We start from the raw sequence: 20311 nt of genomic DNA on the forward strand, positions 1-20311 counted from the left end.
CCAGCTCTAGGTGGTGTGGGGAAAGCAGGCTGGGGCCCAGGAAATCAACGCAACCATTCACGCAGCCCTGCCCACCCTCCATACCCTCCCCTCTACAGCACGTCGCCCGTCCCAGCCCCACGGTGGTTCCAGAATGTGAGGTCAGCCCACGGGAACAGGACAGAACCCCAAATTCCTGCCACCGCCTATAGAAACACTGGCTGTTTTTACTTCCTGCACCCCAATCTGCAAGTTCAAAGCATCTGCTTTATCATGAAGAACTAAAAGGTCATGTCATTATTAAGAACATGAAAAAAGTAATTATAACTCTTCCAGAACATCCTCCGGATGTTAACCTCACAAGAAAAGGGGCCTTGTTTAGAAGACAGGGCCATGTATTTGTTGTCTGCGTAATTACCGCGCCGCAACAAAGCTGAAAATTCTTTTGACAATTTCACTTTGGAAATTCATGTACTCGGATGCCTCCAGGATGCTCAATTCTGACCCGGGCACCACCCCGTGCACCACGATTCACATACACCCTGGAGCAACATGTTAGCTCAGCATAGGGCTGACCACACACACAGACAAAGACACACACCATGAATTCTCCAAGTCTTCCAGACCCTCTGTAAACACACACACATACACACACACACACATCATGAATTCTCCAAGTCTTCCAGACCCTCTGTAAACACACACACATACACACACACACACACACACACCATGAATTCTCCAAGTCTTCCAGACCCTCTGTAAACACACACCCACACACACACACCATGAATTCTCCAAGTCTTCCAGACCCTCTGTAAACACTTCACTCACCACTGCGGGAGCGGGTCACTAACTCGGCAGCAGGCAGAGCGAGAAGAGGAAGAAAAGAAGGACCAGTTCCCTGGCGGGGCGGGGACGGCAACAGTGAGGCTGACTATGAGGGGCAGAGGGAGCCCCCGCACCTTTGACTCTGGCCCCCAGGAAGTACACAACGCTGGCGGCAGGAGCAGGTGGGCAAGGCCGACGGGAGAAAACACCGCTCTGGCCCCGCTTCACACCCCCAATCCCAGGGTCAACCTAAAATCTACGCAGAGCCCTAAAGCCACGTACAGCACATCCACAACCTCATCGGTGATACAGTCCCCCACTGGCAGTGTTTTCTGGGGAGCGGGACATCAGGCCTGGCTTCGGTCAAGTGTCACAGGAGATTCTTAACCACAAATGCAGGTAGTGACCGACCCCACTGGGCTTTTCAAGTAGCCTAGTATTAATCCAAGCGTGTTCATGAAGCACCCAGCCCTCCCCTTCTCACAACAAATGAAGCATCATCTCAGACTGAAGCACAAAGCTCACGCAGCTCAGAGCCGGAGTGTGGCCCCGCCACCGGGCTCTGGGTCTGGACGCTCCCTCACCCCGGGAGATGGACTGAACCTTGTGAGCCATTTTTAGGCCACATTTGCAAATTGAACATCATATCCTTGGCTCTTACTAGTCCCTGTGGGTTCTATGATTTTAAAATGAAAAAAGTCTGTAATCACATGTATTTGTCAATCTATATATAAGCAGAAGGATAGCATATAAATAAGTAAATGAATAAAGATACATCTTCCATTAATGTGTGGGTGAGGGAGGGTGGCTGGGTTCAAAATTAAACAATTTAGCCAGAGTAATAGATTATATTTACATTCTATATCTAATACTTCGTTATATATAACATATATGATACATATAACATCTATAAATATATTAGCCACATGTAATCTATGTAGATTTCAATATTCTTTGATGGATTTTAATATCCCTTGAGATCCCTGAAGAGGAAAATCCAAAGAATTTGAATTTGAATTCGCATCCCCAGTTGTGGGAAAGAAGTTTGTGCAAGAGGTGTCCTCACTGGGCTTGGGGCCCTTGGGTTTCCCTTTGGTGGCTACAGGTAAGGGATCCAGCCTCTGGGCCAGTGCCATCAGAAGGCAGACACCCTGTGCTCTGGCAGGTGTCATGCCCATCAATTCTAATACTGGGATACTCAAAGCCCTGACTTTCCTTTTGAGGTTTAACGCCAGGTCCCACTTAACAAGAGGAGCAAAAGTTACAACCCCACTCACAGGCAGGCTTGACAGCACCCAGAAGAGACCTGAAGTGGTTCCCTGGGTTCAGTCCTGTTAGTGAGCCACATATGAAAATGCAAGAGGACAGAAAAAGCATCTTAGACTCATCAGCGACCTGGGGAGGGCTCTCTCAAGTGTCTTCCAGCAGAAACCCATCTGCGGTTCAGGTTAATTGGAAAAATTGTTTTCATTTTCCTAGGAAAGCAGCTTGCTCTCTATAGCCAGGAACAAGGCAGATAATCCAAGGAAAACTAGCTCCCACATATGACCGAGAACGTGTCATTTTACTCGTGTGCTAAAAGGAGACAATCACCACTGTCCCTGGAACCCCAGGTAGACAGTGGAAAGCCAGCTGGGACAGAATATAATGAAATCACAGTGTCCTTGTCGTGTCTTTCTTGGCTTTGAAACAAATGTAAAAATTTAAACTTTAAATAAAATTTATATAAGTAAGTGTACGAGCGATCCCCCCGCACAGTGTACCGGTAAACCCCACACACAACTTTTTTTCTATTGTTTATACTAATTTTTCTCATTTTTCTTCCACTGTTTATGCTTCCAAGCGGTTTTCTAGGTAGACCACATTGCCTTGTCCCCAGTGAGTTTCACTGCTGTTTACTTTGAGAGCAATGCTTTTAAAACCTTTTTTGCCTCGTCTTATTCTTTAAACCAATGAAAAATCTTCGAATAAAAGCTCTTACACACAACAAGTAGCCCAATGTGGGCAAAGCGGGGAGTGCAGGGCTCAGAGAAGCACCCTGAGTCTTGATTTTTGACAGCTAACCTCAGAGATTCTGAATTCCAGGAAAGTGGATGCAAAGGACCTAATGTGCTGGGACATTCAGTCATGTTGGGAACAGAAGATGGCATTCTTCCATCATCTACTCCTGAGCTCCTTCTCCTTTAAGGCCTCGAGAACTAACAACTGTGCTGTCCAGGATGGTATCCACACGTAGCTGTTTAAATCTTACCTCTGCTTACCATGGAATCAGCCACACTAGCCCTATTTTAAATGCTCCATTGCCACACGTGGCTAGGGGCTGTTACTGAGCAATGCGGACACAGCATATTTCCATCATGGACTCCAGAGAAAGCAAGAAGTGGGGTGTGGTCCTCCCTAGCTTTATCCCGACCAACCTGCAGAGCCTGGTGTTCCATAGGGAGGGGAAGACAAGCCTATTCCACCAGGATTGTTTTGATGGTCCAATGAGACAATTTAAAGGAAAATGTTTGGAAAGATGTTGCAGAAATGCAAGATGTTTACTGTACAAACATTGCCAGTCTTAAAGCTATCCTGATATTTAACAGCTCTAGAATACGGACAGTGATTTCTGTTCTGAGAAAAGGGTCAGCTGCCTATTGATCTCGTGGCTTGGCCTGAGTAGAAAACAGAGCAGGAGCTCTTCAGGTCCCCCCAGATGCCCCTTTCCCCCTTTCAGATCTTATCAGGCTGCTTGCTGGTCTGGCTGCCTCCTCAACACAGAGCAGAACGAAGGATGAAACCAGAATGAAGACTGGGGATTGCGCCACGTTTTGTTCACTGAGCACCGAGAAGAGTGACTGATCTATGGTAGGGATGCAGTAAATATTTGTTGAATCCACGAAAGCTGATCCTGGCCAAGTCTGCTGACAGAGGGATTCACATGCACACAGCTCAAGGCTCTAGGGTCAGATGGCCTCTGCCACCAAAGCCCCAGATGTGTGTGTCACTGGGAAGGAAAAGGTGCGTCACATCCTTGCCCCATCCACACATGGGTGTGCCTGCATGCGTGTGGCCAGGAATGGCCTGAGCAGGTAGCAGGCAGTGGCTGTTTCAGATCACGGGTAGGGCTGGGGTTTCCTTGGCCAGAAGCTGTTCTCATGTTACAAGTGAACAGCAGTCAACCTGCTTCTTTGGAGTTCTTTTTCTCTACATGTTAGGCCTTGGGCTTTTGGTGCTAAAGGCATAGTGACAGTCCGACCAGCTGGTTTCAAAAACCACTTGTGCCCTTAACTAGCTATGTGACATCTGCCAAGTAACTCACCCTCTCTGGGCCTCATTTCTTCAACTCTCACCAACAAAATCAGCAAGCAGCTTCTCTATTTTTTTTTAATCAAAGGGATAAAATAAAAATGCCCCTTAACAGTAACACAGAAAAAGCCTTGTCTCAGACTGTAATGGTCTTAACATCTCCACTGACCTAAGCCAGAGCCAAGCAGCTACCACCAGACAATGCCCTCTGCTCTTGGGTCCCACAGCTGTGCACCCACCTCGTGCCTGATTCAGCCAAAGGCAAAAAAAAATACCACTGCTCAGGAATTCCCAGACACCACGGGGAGCCAAGAAAACAGACACAAAATATGGGTCCTCAGAAGTTCCTAGCACATCACATACGTGTTAAAAAGTGAGCAAGCAAATACAAAAGCTCCCCTAAGACCCAAAGAGGAAAGCCAGTAGTTAATAGTTTAAACCCGCTGAAGAGAAGAATGCCCAACAGCCGCGTGCTTTGAGAAAAGTTAGTGCGTGGAGGCGTAGATTCAACACGTGTGGTTTGAATCTCAGGCCCTGGAGAAATTCCAGAGAGAGAGCGCAGAAGGCCATGTCAGCAAGTCAAACGGGAAGGTCAAGAGACAGTTAAGCAAGATGGGGAGGGCAGGACTCGAAAGCCACGCTGCCTGGGTTCAAGGGCAGCATTAATTCTGCAACCTGGCCAGGCTATTCGTCCTGCAGACTGAGGCTCAGTCCCCTCATCCCAACCTGCCTCTTCCATCGTGCGGCTGAAACAAGGTGGGTAAGGGCTTGGAAGCGGCCAGAGAGGCTCCGAGGACACGTGGCAAGGCTAACTTCTACAGGGTCACCTCTGATATCACCGTCCCCATAGTGGCCATTATTTTTTTAAAGATTTATTTTTAATTTTTATTTGACAGAGAGAGACAGCGAGAAATGGAACACAAGCAGGGGGAGCGGGAGAGGGAGAAGCAGGCTTCCCACTGAGCGGGGAGCCCGATGCGGGGCTCGATCCCAGGACCCTGGGACCATGACCTGAGCCGAAGGCAGACGCTTAATGACTGAGCCACCCAGGCACCCCTGCAGTGACCATTTCACCATCAGCAAGTATCTTGGTAGACAGATTCGAGACCTAAAGGTGATACTTCTGCAGACAAAGCCACCACGGGGCCAGTGTTGACCAGATGCCACATACCTTCTGCCACTTTTGAGAGGACACACATCACGAGGGGGAAAGGGGTATAGAGCAGAAGGGCCTCTCAGGGAGCAGAGCTGACCTCCCGAAGCCAGGAGCAGAAGAAAGGATGCAAGAGTTGGGGACACACGTGCTGGATGGGGCTCTGCCGGGTTCCTGCTGTGTGGCCCAGGGCACACCACACACTCCTTTCCCGTCCGAAGAACGAGGAATCCACGACAGATGCACTCCGAGCCCCTTTCCAGGTGTAAAGCCTTGTGCTTCAACAACACAGCTGCAAAGGCACAGGCTGAGGGTTGGATCAGACCCAAGTTCACGTTGTGCCTCTGGCCCTTACGGGCTGTGTGCGAGGGCTCTCACCTCTCGCCTCATTTTCCCAATCATACAATGGGAGTAACACCTACACCTGGGTGTTTTTCAACAAGGACACGATTTTTTGGTAAAGGGCCAGACAGTAAATATCTTACGCTTTGTGGCCCAGTCTGTGTCACTAGTATTTAACTGGGAGAAGCGGCCATAGACAATGGGTAAAAGAATGGGCATAGCTGTGTTCCAATAAAACTTTATTAACAAGAACAGGTGGCAGAACAGATCTGGCCATGGGTCATAGTTTGCCAGCCTGTTTTTTCGAAGATCAAATGGGAAAAGCTGGGTGGTCATTTAAATTTTTATCAGTTTGCACTTGTACATGCTCATTAATGGTAGTTTATTATTAACAGTAATGCCACGAACTTTGCATGTGAATAAGCGTTTATAAAAGCACTGTCCTTCCTCACTTGCCAGGCACCCTCTGCTTTATGAAAGATCAATCCTTACCTGGACAAAATGAAGACATTTTCATGCATTCATTTTGCAGGTATTTTGAGCAATTCTTGTGTCCCAGACCCTGTGTTTGTTGTAGTAACAAGTACTTATTTCTTACTCATTTTTCAGCCCAATATTGTCCAACAGATCTTTTTGTGTGATGAAATTTTTTAAAAAAGATTTAGAGAGAGAGCGCATGTGTCCGTGTGTGAGAGCAGCGGGAGGGTCAGAAGAGAGGAAGAGAATCTCAGACCACGCTGAGCATGGAGCCCGACACGGGGTTTGAGCCCATGAATCTGAGATCATGACCTGAGCCAAAATCAAGAATAAGATGCTTAACCAACTGAGCCACCCAGGTACCCCTAAAATATGTTTTAAAGATTTTACTTGAGAGAGAGAGCACAAGTAGGAGGAGGGATGGGGGGGGAGAGAGACAGAATCTCTCAAGCAGACTGTGCTAAGCATGGGGCTGGGGCCCACCATCCTGAGGTCATTACCTGAACCAAAACCAAGAGTCGGATGTTCAACCAACTAGCCACCCAGCTGCCCCTAAAATGTGTTTTATATCTTCTATGCAATACAGTAGCCACATGTGGCTAATGAACCCTTGAAATGTGGCCAGTGTTACTGAGAAAATGAATTTTTAATTTAATGTAGATTTTAAATTTAGAATGCTATAAGTGGCTAGTAGCTGCCATATTGGACAATTTATCCTTTTCCCACATTGTCTTCCATTTTAAACCATTTCAAGTCTTTGAGGAAGAGGAGGCACAAAAGGATTTGAAACCGCAATAAAGGGTGTCTGGGTGGCTCAGAGTTAAGCGTCTGCCTTTGGCTTGGGTCATGATCCCAGGGCCCTGGGATCGAGTCCCACATCAGGCTCCCGGCTCTGCAGGGAGTCTGCTTCTCCCTCTGCCCCTCCTCCCACTCATTCTCTCATCTCTCTCTCTCTCGCTCAAATAAATAAAATCTTAAAAAAAACCCCACAATAAAAATGAGCCTTACCAAGCTGTGAAGCAGTAAACAGGCAAGCAGTCATTCACTCGACCAGGCCATCATCATTCCCGAGTTCCAGTCTAGACTACGTGGCACAGGAATGATTGTCTGTGTGCCAAGGCACATGCGTAAGGAACTGAGATGCCGGGTGGAGAGTGGTCAGATATAAGAAGGCTAGTAACAGTCCTGGAAACTCGGAGATGGAGGACGGTGAGGATCCAGGCTTCTGAACTGGGCTGTTTCACAGGTAGGGAAATCCATGCAGCTAACTGATTTTGCTGGAATAAAGCCTGTCTCAAGATTCCTGACACACAGGGTTGTAACCCGGACTTCGTGCTCACAACCAGATTCATCCCTGCTGGAACCCTGGGAGCACTGAAAGCCCGCGAGGCACAGGGATACATCACATGAGAATGTTCCACAAGAAAAGGCACTGCAGCTAATTTTACTCTAAAAGAAGAAAAATGGTTTTCATTGTCCCTAGTAAACGTCCCATGGTAAGACAGAGACCTCCACACGGGACCACGTCTGGAAAGGATTAGGCCATCATGAACAAAGTTTGTGGGATGGTAATTATTATTCCATGAAATAATTACAGGCTCATCTGCAGTCAACCTTTACAAGTATTTTGATGTTGGGAAACAATCTAGAAATTGGATCCTTTCCTTATGACCATGTGGGGCACAGCCTACAGAGGTCTACTCTGGCGGGGGGGGGTGGACACCAAAGCTTGGCATCCTATAAATTGCACGGCCAAAGCCAGCCTGCGCTTTCTGTGGGCAGCGACCAGTAGCCCCTGGCAGCCTCTCAACAGTATAGTGCTGAGGGTCTGACCAGTTGTTCTTAGTGGTGCAGGGATGAGGGGTGGAGGGGCCGACTCTCACAGGGGAGAGGAGGTAGATGGGAGGGGTTGTGTATGTGTGCACATATGGACAGAACGTGGCGTGTGCTCAGGCCCGGTTCGAACACCTGCATCCACCACCAGAGGAGAGGATACTGGGAGAAAGTTCTCTGGCTCCAGGGAGAGCTACCTTTCTGAGGAGTGGAGGAAGGCAGGGAGCCCCCAGGAGCCTGTAAAGGACGGTGTCCCCTGCACGCCTGCTTATAGGGAACTCAGGTGTGCGGTGAGCTCAGGAACACAGGCTGTCCAACCTCTGGGCTCCTTTCTAGCATTTCCCAACACGGTCCCAAATTCACACACAGGCCGGGGAAGCAGCAGGCTTTAACATGGCAGCTCTCCACCTCGGGACAAAAGCATGGCGTCCGGCTGGCTGGCACAATCACCCACCTCACCCCTTCTGGGACACTTACGAAAGCTAAGAAGTCTGTTCTCGCTTCCCAGGGGTTGAGGATCAAGCCCCCCTGACCTCACAGAGCAGTGGGGGCAATACAGAGAAACAATGATGGGAGATCGAAGAGCCTCCAGGAATGAGGAAGGTGGTGGAAAGGCAGCTGGAAAGGCGGACTGCATCCCACCCTCTGCTGCATTCTCAATCAATCTGGAGGCGCTCAGCGTTCGGCTCAAGTCCGATTTTAGCTTTAAAGGGGCCTCCCCGTTTCTGCTTAACCCACCGCAGCCGGCTGCGGATGCTCAGGGTGGGAATCGGGGTGGGGGGCCAGATGGAAGGCAATCCAAGCGGCACCCACGCCCGCCTCGTCCGCCTCACCTGCCCCTCGCTGCCCGAGGTTCAAGCAGGCTAATTCAGGGACGTGCCAGGGCAGCCCAGAGTGATGACACAGGCAGGGTCCCCGTCGCTCATGTGCAAAGAGACATTTGCTGTTTCAACGCCTCTAGTCCTATCCTGCACTGGACGACTTCGGATTTTCTTTTTTCTTTTTCTTTTTCTCAGTTTCCCGCCTTCACCATTTTCCAAGTGTACCACCAGCTCGGTGGCACGAAGGGCATCCCCCCCAACCGCCCCGTGCAAGCGCCGTCCATCCCACATTTCATCTCACTCCACGGGAACTCCAGCTCTACGGCTAACCGCTGGCTCTCTGTTGCCCTAACCCCGGACCTCGGGAACCGTCTTATCTTCGGTCTCTCCAAATCCGATTCCTCCAGGTATGCCCTAAGCGGAATCACAGAGTATCTGTCCTGGCTCTTGGTTCACTGAGCCGGTCTTTACGGTTCGCTGGTGTTGGAGCTGGTGTCAGAACGTCCTTCCTTTTTAAGGATGATATTCCATCGTACGATGGACCACATTCTGTTTATCCATGCATGTGTCAGTGGGCATTGGGCCGCTTCCAAAGCTTTTGGCCACTTTGAGTAAAGATGCTGTGAGCGTGGGTGTAGAAGGATGTGTCTGGGTCCTTTCTCTCGATTCTTTCAAATACCTACCTGGGAGTGGACCTGTTGGGTCATGTGGTAATTGTGTATTTAATTTTTTGAGAAATTCCAAGGGTTTTCTTTTAATGATGCCCGGCTTCAAAGAGCTGGTAGGATGATGTTTAATTCCTTTTTGTTTTATGACTGTTCACTGTGAAGCTACTATGAAGGTGTTCCACTCTGCGGGGGATGCTGCTATAAATCATTCTCTGACCCTCACGCGGTCACCCCCACTGCATTTCTGCCACTGGAGTGTCCTTGCCAGACAACACCGCTCCACGTGTGAAATTCCTGATCACAGTCTGCAGGAGTGTCCCACCCCTGACAGAGGAGCTTCCTTTCTGCTCTAGATGGACACCCTCCTCGTCTCTCGACTCCCTAGGGTCCAAGCCTGCTCCTACCCCTTACCTCAAACCGCTCTGCTTGCCTAGCCACTCTCCAGACGTGCTCTCCTCTGGGACCCTCCACCCCTGCTTGCCCATTTTTTCCCAAATCTCTGGTGGCTTCTTCATTTTCCTTTGCTGGTTCTCGCTCAGCCATAAGCTACACGTTTATGGAACACTGCCAAAAAGGTGTATTCGGTACGATTCTATTCCTGGCTCTCCTCTGTCTCACCATTCTTCCTTACAGGATGGGATTCTTCCTGTGGATAATTTCCAGATCCACACCTGCACCTGATTTCTTTCCCAAGCCCGAGACCTGTGTTTCCAACTGCCTGTAGGATTTCAATACTGACTCCTCAAAACTGATGTGCCCCAAACTCATCTTCCTTCCATTACACTCGCTTCTTCCTTTCTTCTTACCATTTCTTAAATTCATGAGCATCCTCCCGGGTAGCCAGGATCAAAGCTCTGGGGGCCTCCCCGTTCCCTTCACCTTTGTCCCATGAGCCCTACTCGTCTGCTCCATGGCATCTCGACCTCCAGTCTCTCCACCCCTCCTAGACTTTCTAGCTAGACTTCTGCACCCCTTCCAAGGAAATCTACTGCAAGTTTCTTCTAATACATGCAGCTGATCCTTCTTGAGCACCGCATGCACCCAGAGCCTATCCCAAGTGCCTCTCTGCAGGACTCTCCCCCTGGCCCCAGCTCCCTGTGAGCTGAGTTTGTGCAGAGCAGGTCTTCATCCATCTCTGGGGAGCGAGTTGACCAGTGTGTGCTCTGACTGCCAGGCATTTCGGGGCTGGAATTTGGGACTGTGCTCTGAAAGCCAAAGGCTGTAAGTGGCTTTCTCTGAATGCCTTTGAACAGCTGAGTAGAACATCCTGGCTTTCAAAAAGAAAAGCATTCTTCATGTTTTTACAGGTCACCAAACCTGTTTCCTTGTTTCCAAAGAAACAGGGTAGCCTGGGCTTTGGCCAGGATAGAACAGTCCATCCTCCTCTTGGGGGTGTTTCCTCAGGAGAACGCAGCATTTGGATACGGACAGGTGTGCTTACTGAGCCGGGGTTCAGCCTCGTCGTGCAGGAAAATGTCCTGGTAATTTTTCTGCCTTAAGGCCTCCCACTGCTGATGGAAGCATAGGACAACTTAACATAGAACTCCAAAGGAAAAGCCTGGTGGCTGTGTCAACGAAGTACCAAATTTGGAGGGAATTTTAGGTGCACAGTAAACTTTAGATTTTTTTTCCATTAATAACAGTCATTTAAAATAGTATCACCCAGGGGGCGCCTGGGTGGCTCTGTTGTTAAGCGTCTGCCTTCGGCTCAGGTCGTGATCACAGGGTCCTGGGATCGAGCCCCGCATCGGGCTCCCTGCTCAGTGGGGAGTCTGCTTCTCCCTCTCCCTCTGCCCCTCCCTCTACTTGTGCATGCTCTCTGTTAAAGAAATAAAGTCTTTAAAAAAATAGTGTCACTGCACAAAGTCTGGAGTTTAGTTGATGGTAACTTAGCCATGTGAGTTTCTTAGTTCAGACAGACAGAAGAAGCTGGCATTAAGGGAAAGGCAGGTGTGAAAGGGCATGCGGAAACTCTATTGTCATGGCAACTTTTCTCTAAATCTAAAATTATTTCAAAATAAAGTTAATATAAAAAATGATCAGCTCCCCAACCCCCCTTTCTGTGGATGGTGCAGAACACCAAGCCCTTCACTAATACGGTCTCATTTAGTCCGTGTGACAGCCCTACGAGGTAGAGACTGCACTGCACATGTGACAGATGAGGCATGAAGCTCTGCAAGGGCCCCAGGCAGCTGGAGAGAGACGTTAGCTGGTTGTGGTGCCATGAGTGTGGACCCAGTGAGGACACAGCCATCCCAGTCTGCACCAGCCATTCCGGGTTTCCGGTATCACAGACTGAATACGCACATGCATTCATACACAGATACACCTACATCTCTGTGGCCTGTCGGTCAGGAACTCAGTGTGAACTCCTTTTCTTAATAAACCTCTCTGTGTTCCATTCTTCTGCTTAAACATATTCACTCCTGGGCCACCTCTGCTGTGCAGGCATCAATGGCCCAGAGGTCCTTCGAAGCAGAACTGGCCAGTGATGCCCTGGGGCTCACGTGGGATATGGCCCACCACTCATCCATGGGAGGGCCTGGCCCTCCTTCTCCATGCCTGCCTCCCCCACCTGCCGAGACTGCAAGCCCCCAGTGGGCAAAGCCTCCCACTCAGACACTAGGCTCGCTCACTCACTCACTCATCTGTGCGAGCATGCATGCATGCATTCACAAGAGTTATAACCAAAATACACATCAAAGAATCAGAGAATCCTAGGGTTATAAGAGGAACTCCCTATCAGTTGCTCCAGAAAAGGTATTCATCACAGTCATCTCAAGAAGTACGTCAGAAATACACGTTTCTGGGACTCCTTCCAACATTCTGATTCAGGGGGGCTGCATGGGGACGGGCAATCTGTATTTTTTCAAGCCCCTCACCCCCACCCCCAGGTGACCCTGAGGCACTGCCAGATTTGGGGTTTCGCCCAATAGATAAATACCTTCTAAAAACAGTCAACCTCTGCTCAAGAAACCCCAAGGTGGAGGAGCATACTACCTCATAAGGCAGTCTCTCACGGCTAAATGTTAGTGTTAGGAAAGCCTTCTCTATATTTAGACACGACGTGCCTCTTTGGAAATGTATCGTTTAAATTTTGTGCTCCACTATAGTGAAGAAGACGCTCACTCCCTTTCCCACATGACCAGCCGAAAGAGAGCCAACATATATTCTAAAATCTTCTCTCTTCTAGGACAAATGCCCATATATCCAACACCTTTTATTTTTTTTTTTAATGAAATGCATTCTCTTATTAACCTATTTCAAATGTGAAACTCAGAGCTGGGCCCAGTGTTCTGAAGGAGCCCTGAGCCTTGAAGGTTTCATTTGTCATGCTCTGGTCTCTTTCGTACTTAGGACAGTCAGGACAAGGGTCGCCAACCTTGGCTACACATTGGAATCACCTGGGAAGCTTTAGGAACCACTGATGCTTATGTCCTACCTCTCAGAGATTCCAATATAACTGGTCTGGGGTTCTGGCTGGTTATGAAGATTTTTTAAAGGTTCCAGATAATTGGAAGGAGCAGCCAGTGTTGAGAGCTAGAGAAAGATGCCGGGTCTTCTCCATGTTACTCTGTTGGCTCAGACTTACACTCATTCACCCAGCCTTTTTGCCTCGAACCCCCGCCAAGCAGGTCTTCCTCGTCATGCACTTGAGGAAATGATTAGCTGACCTTAACAGCAGACTTTTCCACTTATTCCTGATAAACGTCATCAGTCTGGTTTGGGTCCACTGTTGCAAGGAAATGTCATGTCCTTTAGCGGCATACCGACTATCTGTTCTCGCTCTAGCTTTGAGTCTTTTGCATGTAAAACATGAATAAAATTACAGATCTTTGAAAGAAACTCTACTGAAAATCCTCTGGGAAATAAATGATAGCAGCCGCTTTTTAGGCAACTGGATATTCTTTCACAGTTAAGAGCCAGATGCTAAAAATTTATGGTCACAGATAAATCCAAGAGCATGGCATTTATTCCTGAGTTCTCTGTGATAGCAGGAGCTAGCTGAAGCCACCATGCTGGGCTGCCAGGGTCCTGTTGGGGACATTTCCTATGTGTGACCTCCCCAACATTACTGAGGTCAACTGCCATTATTTAGGTGGACACCAGCTCAAGAAGCTCTGAGCCTACGGGAAGACTTAAGACTGTGTTAATACACGTCTCACTGGCCACAAAACAAACTGTGAATTGATTTTTCCAGAGCTCTAACATCTTTGACTCCACTATGAAAGCATCATCGAGCTTTGCAGGAATGATGAGGCAACATAATATGGTGGAACACAACCGAAAGCTTCCAAGTAAACTTTGAGAGGTAAAATAAGAAGTTAGATCCTGTAGAATCTTTTTCTCATTTTAAAAAGTGGCATTTCTCTTACATTCATACCACCAACCTAGAGTAAGACTCTCAAGTGGGGTTTCCAATCTTTCCCCACTTTCAATGAGGCTCTTGCTCAGTCCTGGCTGTGCTCCCCTCCCCGGGGCCATCTTGGTCAAGCATCCCACCTCCTACTGAGGGGCGAGAACTGCATGTGAATTATCCTCAAGCACACACACAGCTGGACACCCGAGCACATTCCCTTCACGACACAGGAGAGCAGCCCCGTGAACCTGTTCAGCTGACACTTGAATCCCATGGTCTGGGATCGCCTGGGCTGAGACCACATCATCCACGGCTCCCTCAGGCCCCCAGTCGCTAAATGCCCTGAGACTACTTTAAAGCAAATTCTCCCCTACAGTGAGGATACAATATACAACAGCGTCCACCTCTGCCAAAGACACAGAAGCCTCTTGCTATTTTCTCCTGGAATTTTTAAATGCATGCTTAGTAGACAGTCAACTCCCCAAGTGTCTACATAGAACGGTCTTTAAAAAAACAAAAACCCTAAGAGTTTTCTGAAAGGTTCTATTTTAGGGCAGGGTATACTGGATTTTGTACCCTACAGCACACAAAGTGTTTCCTGACTTTCTGCACCATCTTCTTCTTCCTCCCAGATTAATGTTTTATTTGGTATTAAATGGACAATATTACTTTGAACCAATCTATTCATGGACATTTAGATCATTTGCGATCTTTTAATTCTAATATGGCTATCTCTGTCATATCATTTCACATTATAAATGCATCCTTAAGATCAATTCCTCGAAGTGGGATTCAAAGTGCAAGTGCGTGGTATATCGGGCCCTACGTTTTTCTAAGCACTTCTTCAACACCGTGTAATATAAATCTGAGAACTATGGGAGACATACAGATACTTCACAAAGGACTATAAAGCAAGCATCAGTGAACTACCACCAACCTCCCTGAAAGTCCCTCCATGTGCCTCTATTCCTTAAAGCCCACATCGGCTTTCCAGACGTACCTACCATCTTTATTTTGTGAGACTCACTTACTTGTAAGAAAACATGCGTTCTGAAGAACTGTAAACCAAAGGGAACAAAATTCCAGGGTGACCTCTAAATACCCACAGAATTTCCCTGAAAACCATTTTGCGATTGGCTCTTCTTAAGCCAGGTTCTTGACTTTATCTTTGGGCATGATAGCTGCGTAAAAGGAACCACCCAAAAACACAAGGCGGGGGGGAGAGAGGAGGCCGTGGGGACACGTGTAATTGTTGAACATCATTGTGCTCACCACAGGGCTAGTCGTTGTTCAGTTTCCTTGAGAAAACTTGTATGAAATTTGTGCAAAGGTTCAAAATTCGGGAATATGAGACTTTTCAAGGCTTCGGGCATGGCGTCCTCTTTGCTCACGGTGCTCTGAAACCACTGGAATAAAAAGAGCACACACAGGGACACATAAATGGTGGCAACTCGTCGGAAGTATTGGCGCAGCCCAGCATGCCTGGAGGACACAGGGCTTTCCTGCTGAATCTGGGCCATTCAGGAGCACCAGGGGCTCCCAGGCCCTACTGCTGTATCCTTCTTCCATCCGATGGGGTGAGAAGCACCCAGCTCATCATCAGGGCTTCCCCCAACTTGTTACCAGTGGATTGTTGAAGCCAGGAGAAATCTCTGAAATGGGCAGCTACTTCTAATCAGAACTTGCATTTTGGCCAACTCACCGGGTCACCACTGATTTAGACCACCACACCCCCTCTGGTTCGATCCGTTAGGAACATCGATCTCTGCTCCTTTGTGAAAATGCTGAGCACAGAGGAGGCCGTACCAGCGAGAGAAAGCCGCTGCCCTCACACAGTTACTCAGCCCGCTGCGGTGAGGCGGGGCTGTCCCACAGTGTTCACCGAGCACCTGTTCGAGCACCTGCTCAGGGCCAGGCGCCATTCACATGCCCCAGAGGCACAGGAGCCCCGCGCTTCCTACCGACCTCCAATGGCTAGTTTTTGCCCAGAATCCAGGGATCATAAACCTATCTGCGATGCTTTGAATTTGTTCCAAGACCGAATAGGACTGATTAAAATAATAAAAGGCAGTCTTCTGGCAGATTTGCTGACATGGTTCAATTTATTACCAAGGCTAAAACGAGCCTTCTATTCACCTCTGGGGTCTTCCTCAAGCAGAAGGAGCTACATTTGATGCCGGGCAAAACACGAACTATTCTGCCTGGGTACAAAGCAGGCAGTAAGAAGTTTCATTTTAATTTTCTCCACTTTAGAAACTTCCTTCCTTTGCACTTAAAAATCACAATTATAAAAATTTTTATAAAGCATGTTCCAAATTAAATATACTATTACCGTCTAATTTTTATAACCCAGAACCAAATCCTTTTAATTGGAGTCAGAGAGCCCAACATTTAATTAGATCCAGCTCTTCTCTGAAAGCTACATCGGAGTTGAGATAAATTATGTAATTGAATGCTTTAGGGGAAATGCTACACATACCGAAGTGATGACCTCAAGATCCTTCAGATATGTTCTTTCGGTGGTGGATACTTCCTTAGCAATGAAGTACGCCTTGTCCGTTGGGAATCTCTGCAAAACCCACAGAAGAAACAAGACGTAATAATACTCTTTGAGCATAAGTCTCTAAGAATGTCCTGATTAAAGTGATACATTGCTAATTTACGATCTTTTGTTAATAGGGCTCAAGGCTAAAGAACCTCTTACTAGTTCTCCTCTTTGTGTGAGGAACTAGGAGAAGAGAATGGATTCCCATGATGAGGAAAGAGCCTGGGAACGTTTCCTTCCACATAAATCTTACCCTCAGTCAAAGGCCTCCAAGACTCGAGTATGTTGGTCACTGCGGAGGGCTATTCATTCAAAACTGGGCATCCAAAAATCTAACCAACTAGTAAAATATCAGAGCAATGCAGCCTTCCAGGAAATCAAAGAAACAGAAACCACAGTGGCCTTTGTCCTGGGAGCGGGGGGCTGGTGGCAGTGGTGTACGGGAAATGAAAGCTAGGGTGTCCGTGGAAATACACGGTGGCTGAGCTAAGGGGACAAGGTGAAAGCAGCTGGTGACACCACTGGTTCCTTGGAGTCCATCACTTAGGTGAGCAGGCACTTCTCTACAGTGAGTCAGCCACGGGTTTTGCTTTCTCTTTAAACAGTAAGTAAAAGACAATCCTTGTTGCTAGCCATCTTGCTTGCTTCCACGAGAGTCCGCCCGATTCCACCTTCGGGGATACACACGAGAGCACTGAAATCGGAGACTCGGACACCTGGATGCCCGGGTTTCCGGCAGCAGCATTCAACATAGCCAAAAGGAGTGAGCAACCCAACTGTCCACCAAGAGACAGGTGCATAAACACACTGTGCTCTGCCCATACGATGGGGGGTGATTCAACCTTAAAAGGGAAGCTCTGACCCACGCTACGACATGGAAGAACCTTGAGGACGTGATGCTAAGTGAAAGAAGTGAGACACGAAAGGACAAATACCGCAGGATTCCTCCTAGATGAGGTTCCTAAGCAGTCAAATCCACAGAGACAAAAAGCAGAGTGGTGGTTGCTGGGGGCTGGGGAAAGGGGAGGGATGGAGATTTCCTGTTTAATGGGGACAGTTTCAGTTTGGAAGTGACAATGTTCTGGAGATGGATGGTGACAATGGTTATATGACCCTGTGAATGTCCTTAAGGTCACTGAGCAGTATGCTTAGAAACGGTTAAAATGGCAGGTGTTATATATATACTACTGCAGTTAGGGAAAAAAAAAAAAGAGTAACGCATGTGCGTGCAGGTCACCACACCTTTCTCCGGCCTTCCTCCTCGTCGTCGGTGCGTGGGCACACCTGGTCGTTCAGCAGTGGGCTGACCAAGGGGGAGGCCTGCTTGGTGTCGGGGCTCAGGTTGGGAGACAAGATCACGCTGGCGGGCACAGCTCCTCCCTGGGAGTTGATGGACAGCTCTGAAAGGTGAGGGCTACCAGTCAGGGAGCCTATTTGAGGATGAGAAGTATTAGAGAGAGAAAAAAAAAAGTAATTCCTTCTGGGACCGGATTGCTACTTAGAATTTTCCCCCGTATCAGATCAAATCTTTGGAACCTTGACTACCATTCTGCGTATCGAATGTGCTTCACGATTTTCTAGTTTTTCTCTGAATTGCAGCTGCCTTCATACTAAAGATACCATAGTGGGAATGAGTCAGTGGAGCCAGAGTTCTGTGATTAATAAGGCAGAGAACTCTGCTCAGAGAATGTTTAGAAGCACAGTGGATTCCCAAACGGGATCTTCATCTCCTTACTACTGCCTTAGCTTCTATGAATTATTCCAGAAAACAGTGACTATACCACCAGGAGACATGAGAAAAGACTGAAAAAACAGAGCTATTCTAAAAGGAAACTAAATGACTGACATACCCAGGACAGACTACACCTTGTAACAACGGGCCACAGCGAAGGAAAGGACGAGAAGCTAACTCCCCATTCTACCAAGAACAGAAGCAAGCTTATTATACCTGGTGATGGCATTCCGTGTCTCTCTCACTGTTTGGGACAGAAACACTAGCACCACATGCAAAGCTGGAGGTCATTACATTATCACAATTCCCCTTGATGAGTCAAAAAGTGACAGGTCATTAATGATTCCTCTGCAAAGGATACATTAAATAATATGAAAATGTATCATTACCCATTATACGTCAGCCAAAGGAGAGGATGTGTACGTGCAACGTTTTGCCAACAGAATTTTGCGAGTCTCGAAACCTCACCCCGTTGAAGCCAACTGGGACGTTCCAGAATATACTTCTACCTGCGTGTTTTCACCTAACACGTCTGTAATTCTAACACAGGTTTGCTAGGGCTAGCGCGAGGGTAAACAAAGTTCAAGTAGCCTGCAGTCCCGTCTGTTACCATTATTAAGAAAAGACGATGTAAAATGCTTTCTCATTTTCCAAAATGCGGTTTCAGCTCATGGCTATTCCGCACACGGACAAGGATCTTGGAGAGAAAGGTGAAGTGCCGTTTTCTGGGCATACCCCATTTTCTTGACAGCTATCCTCTCCCTCTGGATTCATCCATATCCGCTTTGAAATTACAAGATGGGGATGGCCTAGAATGGAGGGTAGTGAACTTGATCACAGTAGGAATGAACCAACCATGAAAAACCACCAGCCCCCGCCCCGCCCCAGCTGGACCAGCTAGCGCTGTTCACAACACATGCAGGAAAAGCCAGCACACCCAGAAGAGCAGCAAAAAAGCAGATGTCCTGCTACAGGACTATGGGTCAGTACGACGATCCCCCAAGAACGAGATTTGATAACATGAGTAAGATTAAAGAAGTTTGCGTTTTAAAAATCCCTCCATGGAAATCCGGGCATTTTTTAATACGCATCACTGTTAGACAAAGACCCGTGCACCCCACACACCACCAGACCCAGCAAAACCCGGAGAAAAAGGCCAGAAATTGCTTCACAAATGTCAATTTTATTGACACTAGTGCACAACCGAATACAATGATTTCGAAAGAATTGGAACTTGTCAAATAGAAATAGTGACAACAATTAGAACCGTTCGCAAATGTTTCAAGGTACTACACTATTCTCTTCTTTAAAAAAAAAAAGTCACAAAAAGGAAAAGTGTCATCACGACAAATAGGAAATAGAAAAGAGAAATTCTGGCAGTCTAGAGATCCAAACATTTCATGCATTTGTGAGTCACTGTATCAGAGTTGCTTTTTTATTTGTCCACCATGATCTGGCAAAATGTGGGGCTTACCTTCAGCTCTCACACTGTGCGTGAGGTCAGGTGAGGCAGTTCTAAGTGAGAGCATGCGGGGCCTCGGTTTTGCAGTGATGCGAACAGAAAAAGCACTCACCTCATCAGTGAGAGTTGGAGCCAAGAATAAAAAGCAGTTAGAAGGCTGGCTTGTGGGAGGAGTGGGGGGTGGGGAGGAGGGTGGGGGAACAGTACCAATCAGGCCCTGGACAGCATCCAGCAGCAGATAATAAACCACCTGCCCCAGTGGGAGGGAGAAAATGCGGGTGGCCCCCGTCAAGCATAAGCATTTCTACCCTCCAAAGGCCAAAAGCTATTTGTGAGGTCCCCCAGGGGACGCTTCTCATTTAGTAGACTGAATGGATGAGAAAACAGACCAGGGTTCCAGGAGACATCTGTCCTGCCGAAAGGACAGGGCACATTTCAAAGAATATAGCCATCTAGAAGAGTCTACACTGGATGTCAGAGACAGGATTCAGAAAATGGGATAATGGCCGTGAACTTCATGACAACCCATGTTCCTAGGTCGAGGAAAGGACAGCTCTGGGTCAGCCACAGGTTGCTGGGGGACAACCTGCTGCATTCACTCACGTAGCCCAAAGATGTGGGTGACCAGCAACTTCACACGTGCAACACACAGACTTGGGGAACAACCCAAATTAGGGTTGCCAATTTCCGTTTCTGGAGTGGCTCCTTCCACTAGCTTTATGTCTACTCCTAGGGCCTGAGACAGGAAGGCTGATGGGTGTATTTAACAGTAGGACCAATAAATCAATAAATACCAAGCAGCCCGGTCTAGAAATCT

General features: G+C 47.9%; 1 protein-coding gene across 1 annotated transcript in view; it reads right to left on the reverse strand.

The window, feature by feature from the left end:
- Window positions 1-20311, reverse strand: part of FARP1 (FERM, ARH/RhoGEF and pleckstrin domain protein 1) — a 263709-nt gene that overhangs the window by 22703 nt on the left and 220695 nt on the right. Inside the window, exons 14-16 of the mRNA XM_021696032.2 lie at window positions 17543-17730; window positions 16235-16324; window positions 15028-15161 (exon numbers count right to left, since the gene is read on the reverse strand). Of these exons, the coding sequence (XP_021551707.1) occupies window positions 15028-15161; window positions 16235-16324; window positions 17543-17730 (412 nt within the window). The remainder of the gene's footprint in view (window positions 1-15027; window positions 15162-16234; window positions 16325-17542; window positions 17731-20311) is intronic.

Source organism: Neomonachus schauinslandi, chromosome 3, assembly GCF_002201575.2.
Source record: "Neomonachus schauinslandi chromosome 3, ASM220157v2, whole genome shotgun sequence".
NCBI lineage: Eukaryota > Metazoa > Chordata > Mammalia > Carnivora > Phocidae > Neomonachus > Neomonachus schauinslandi.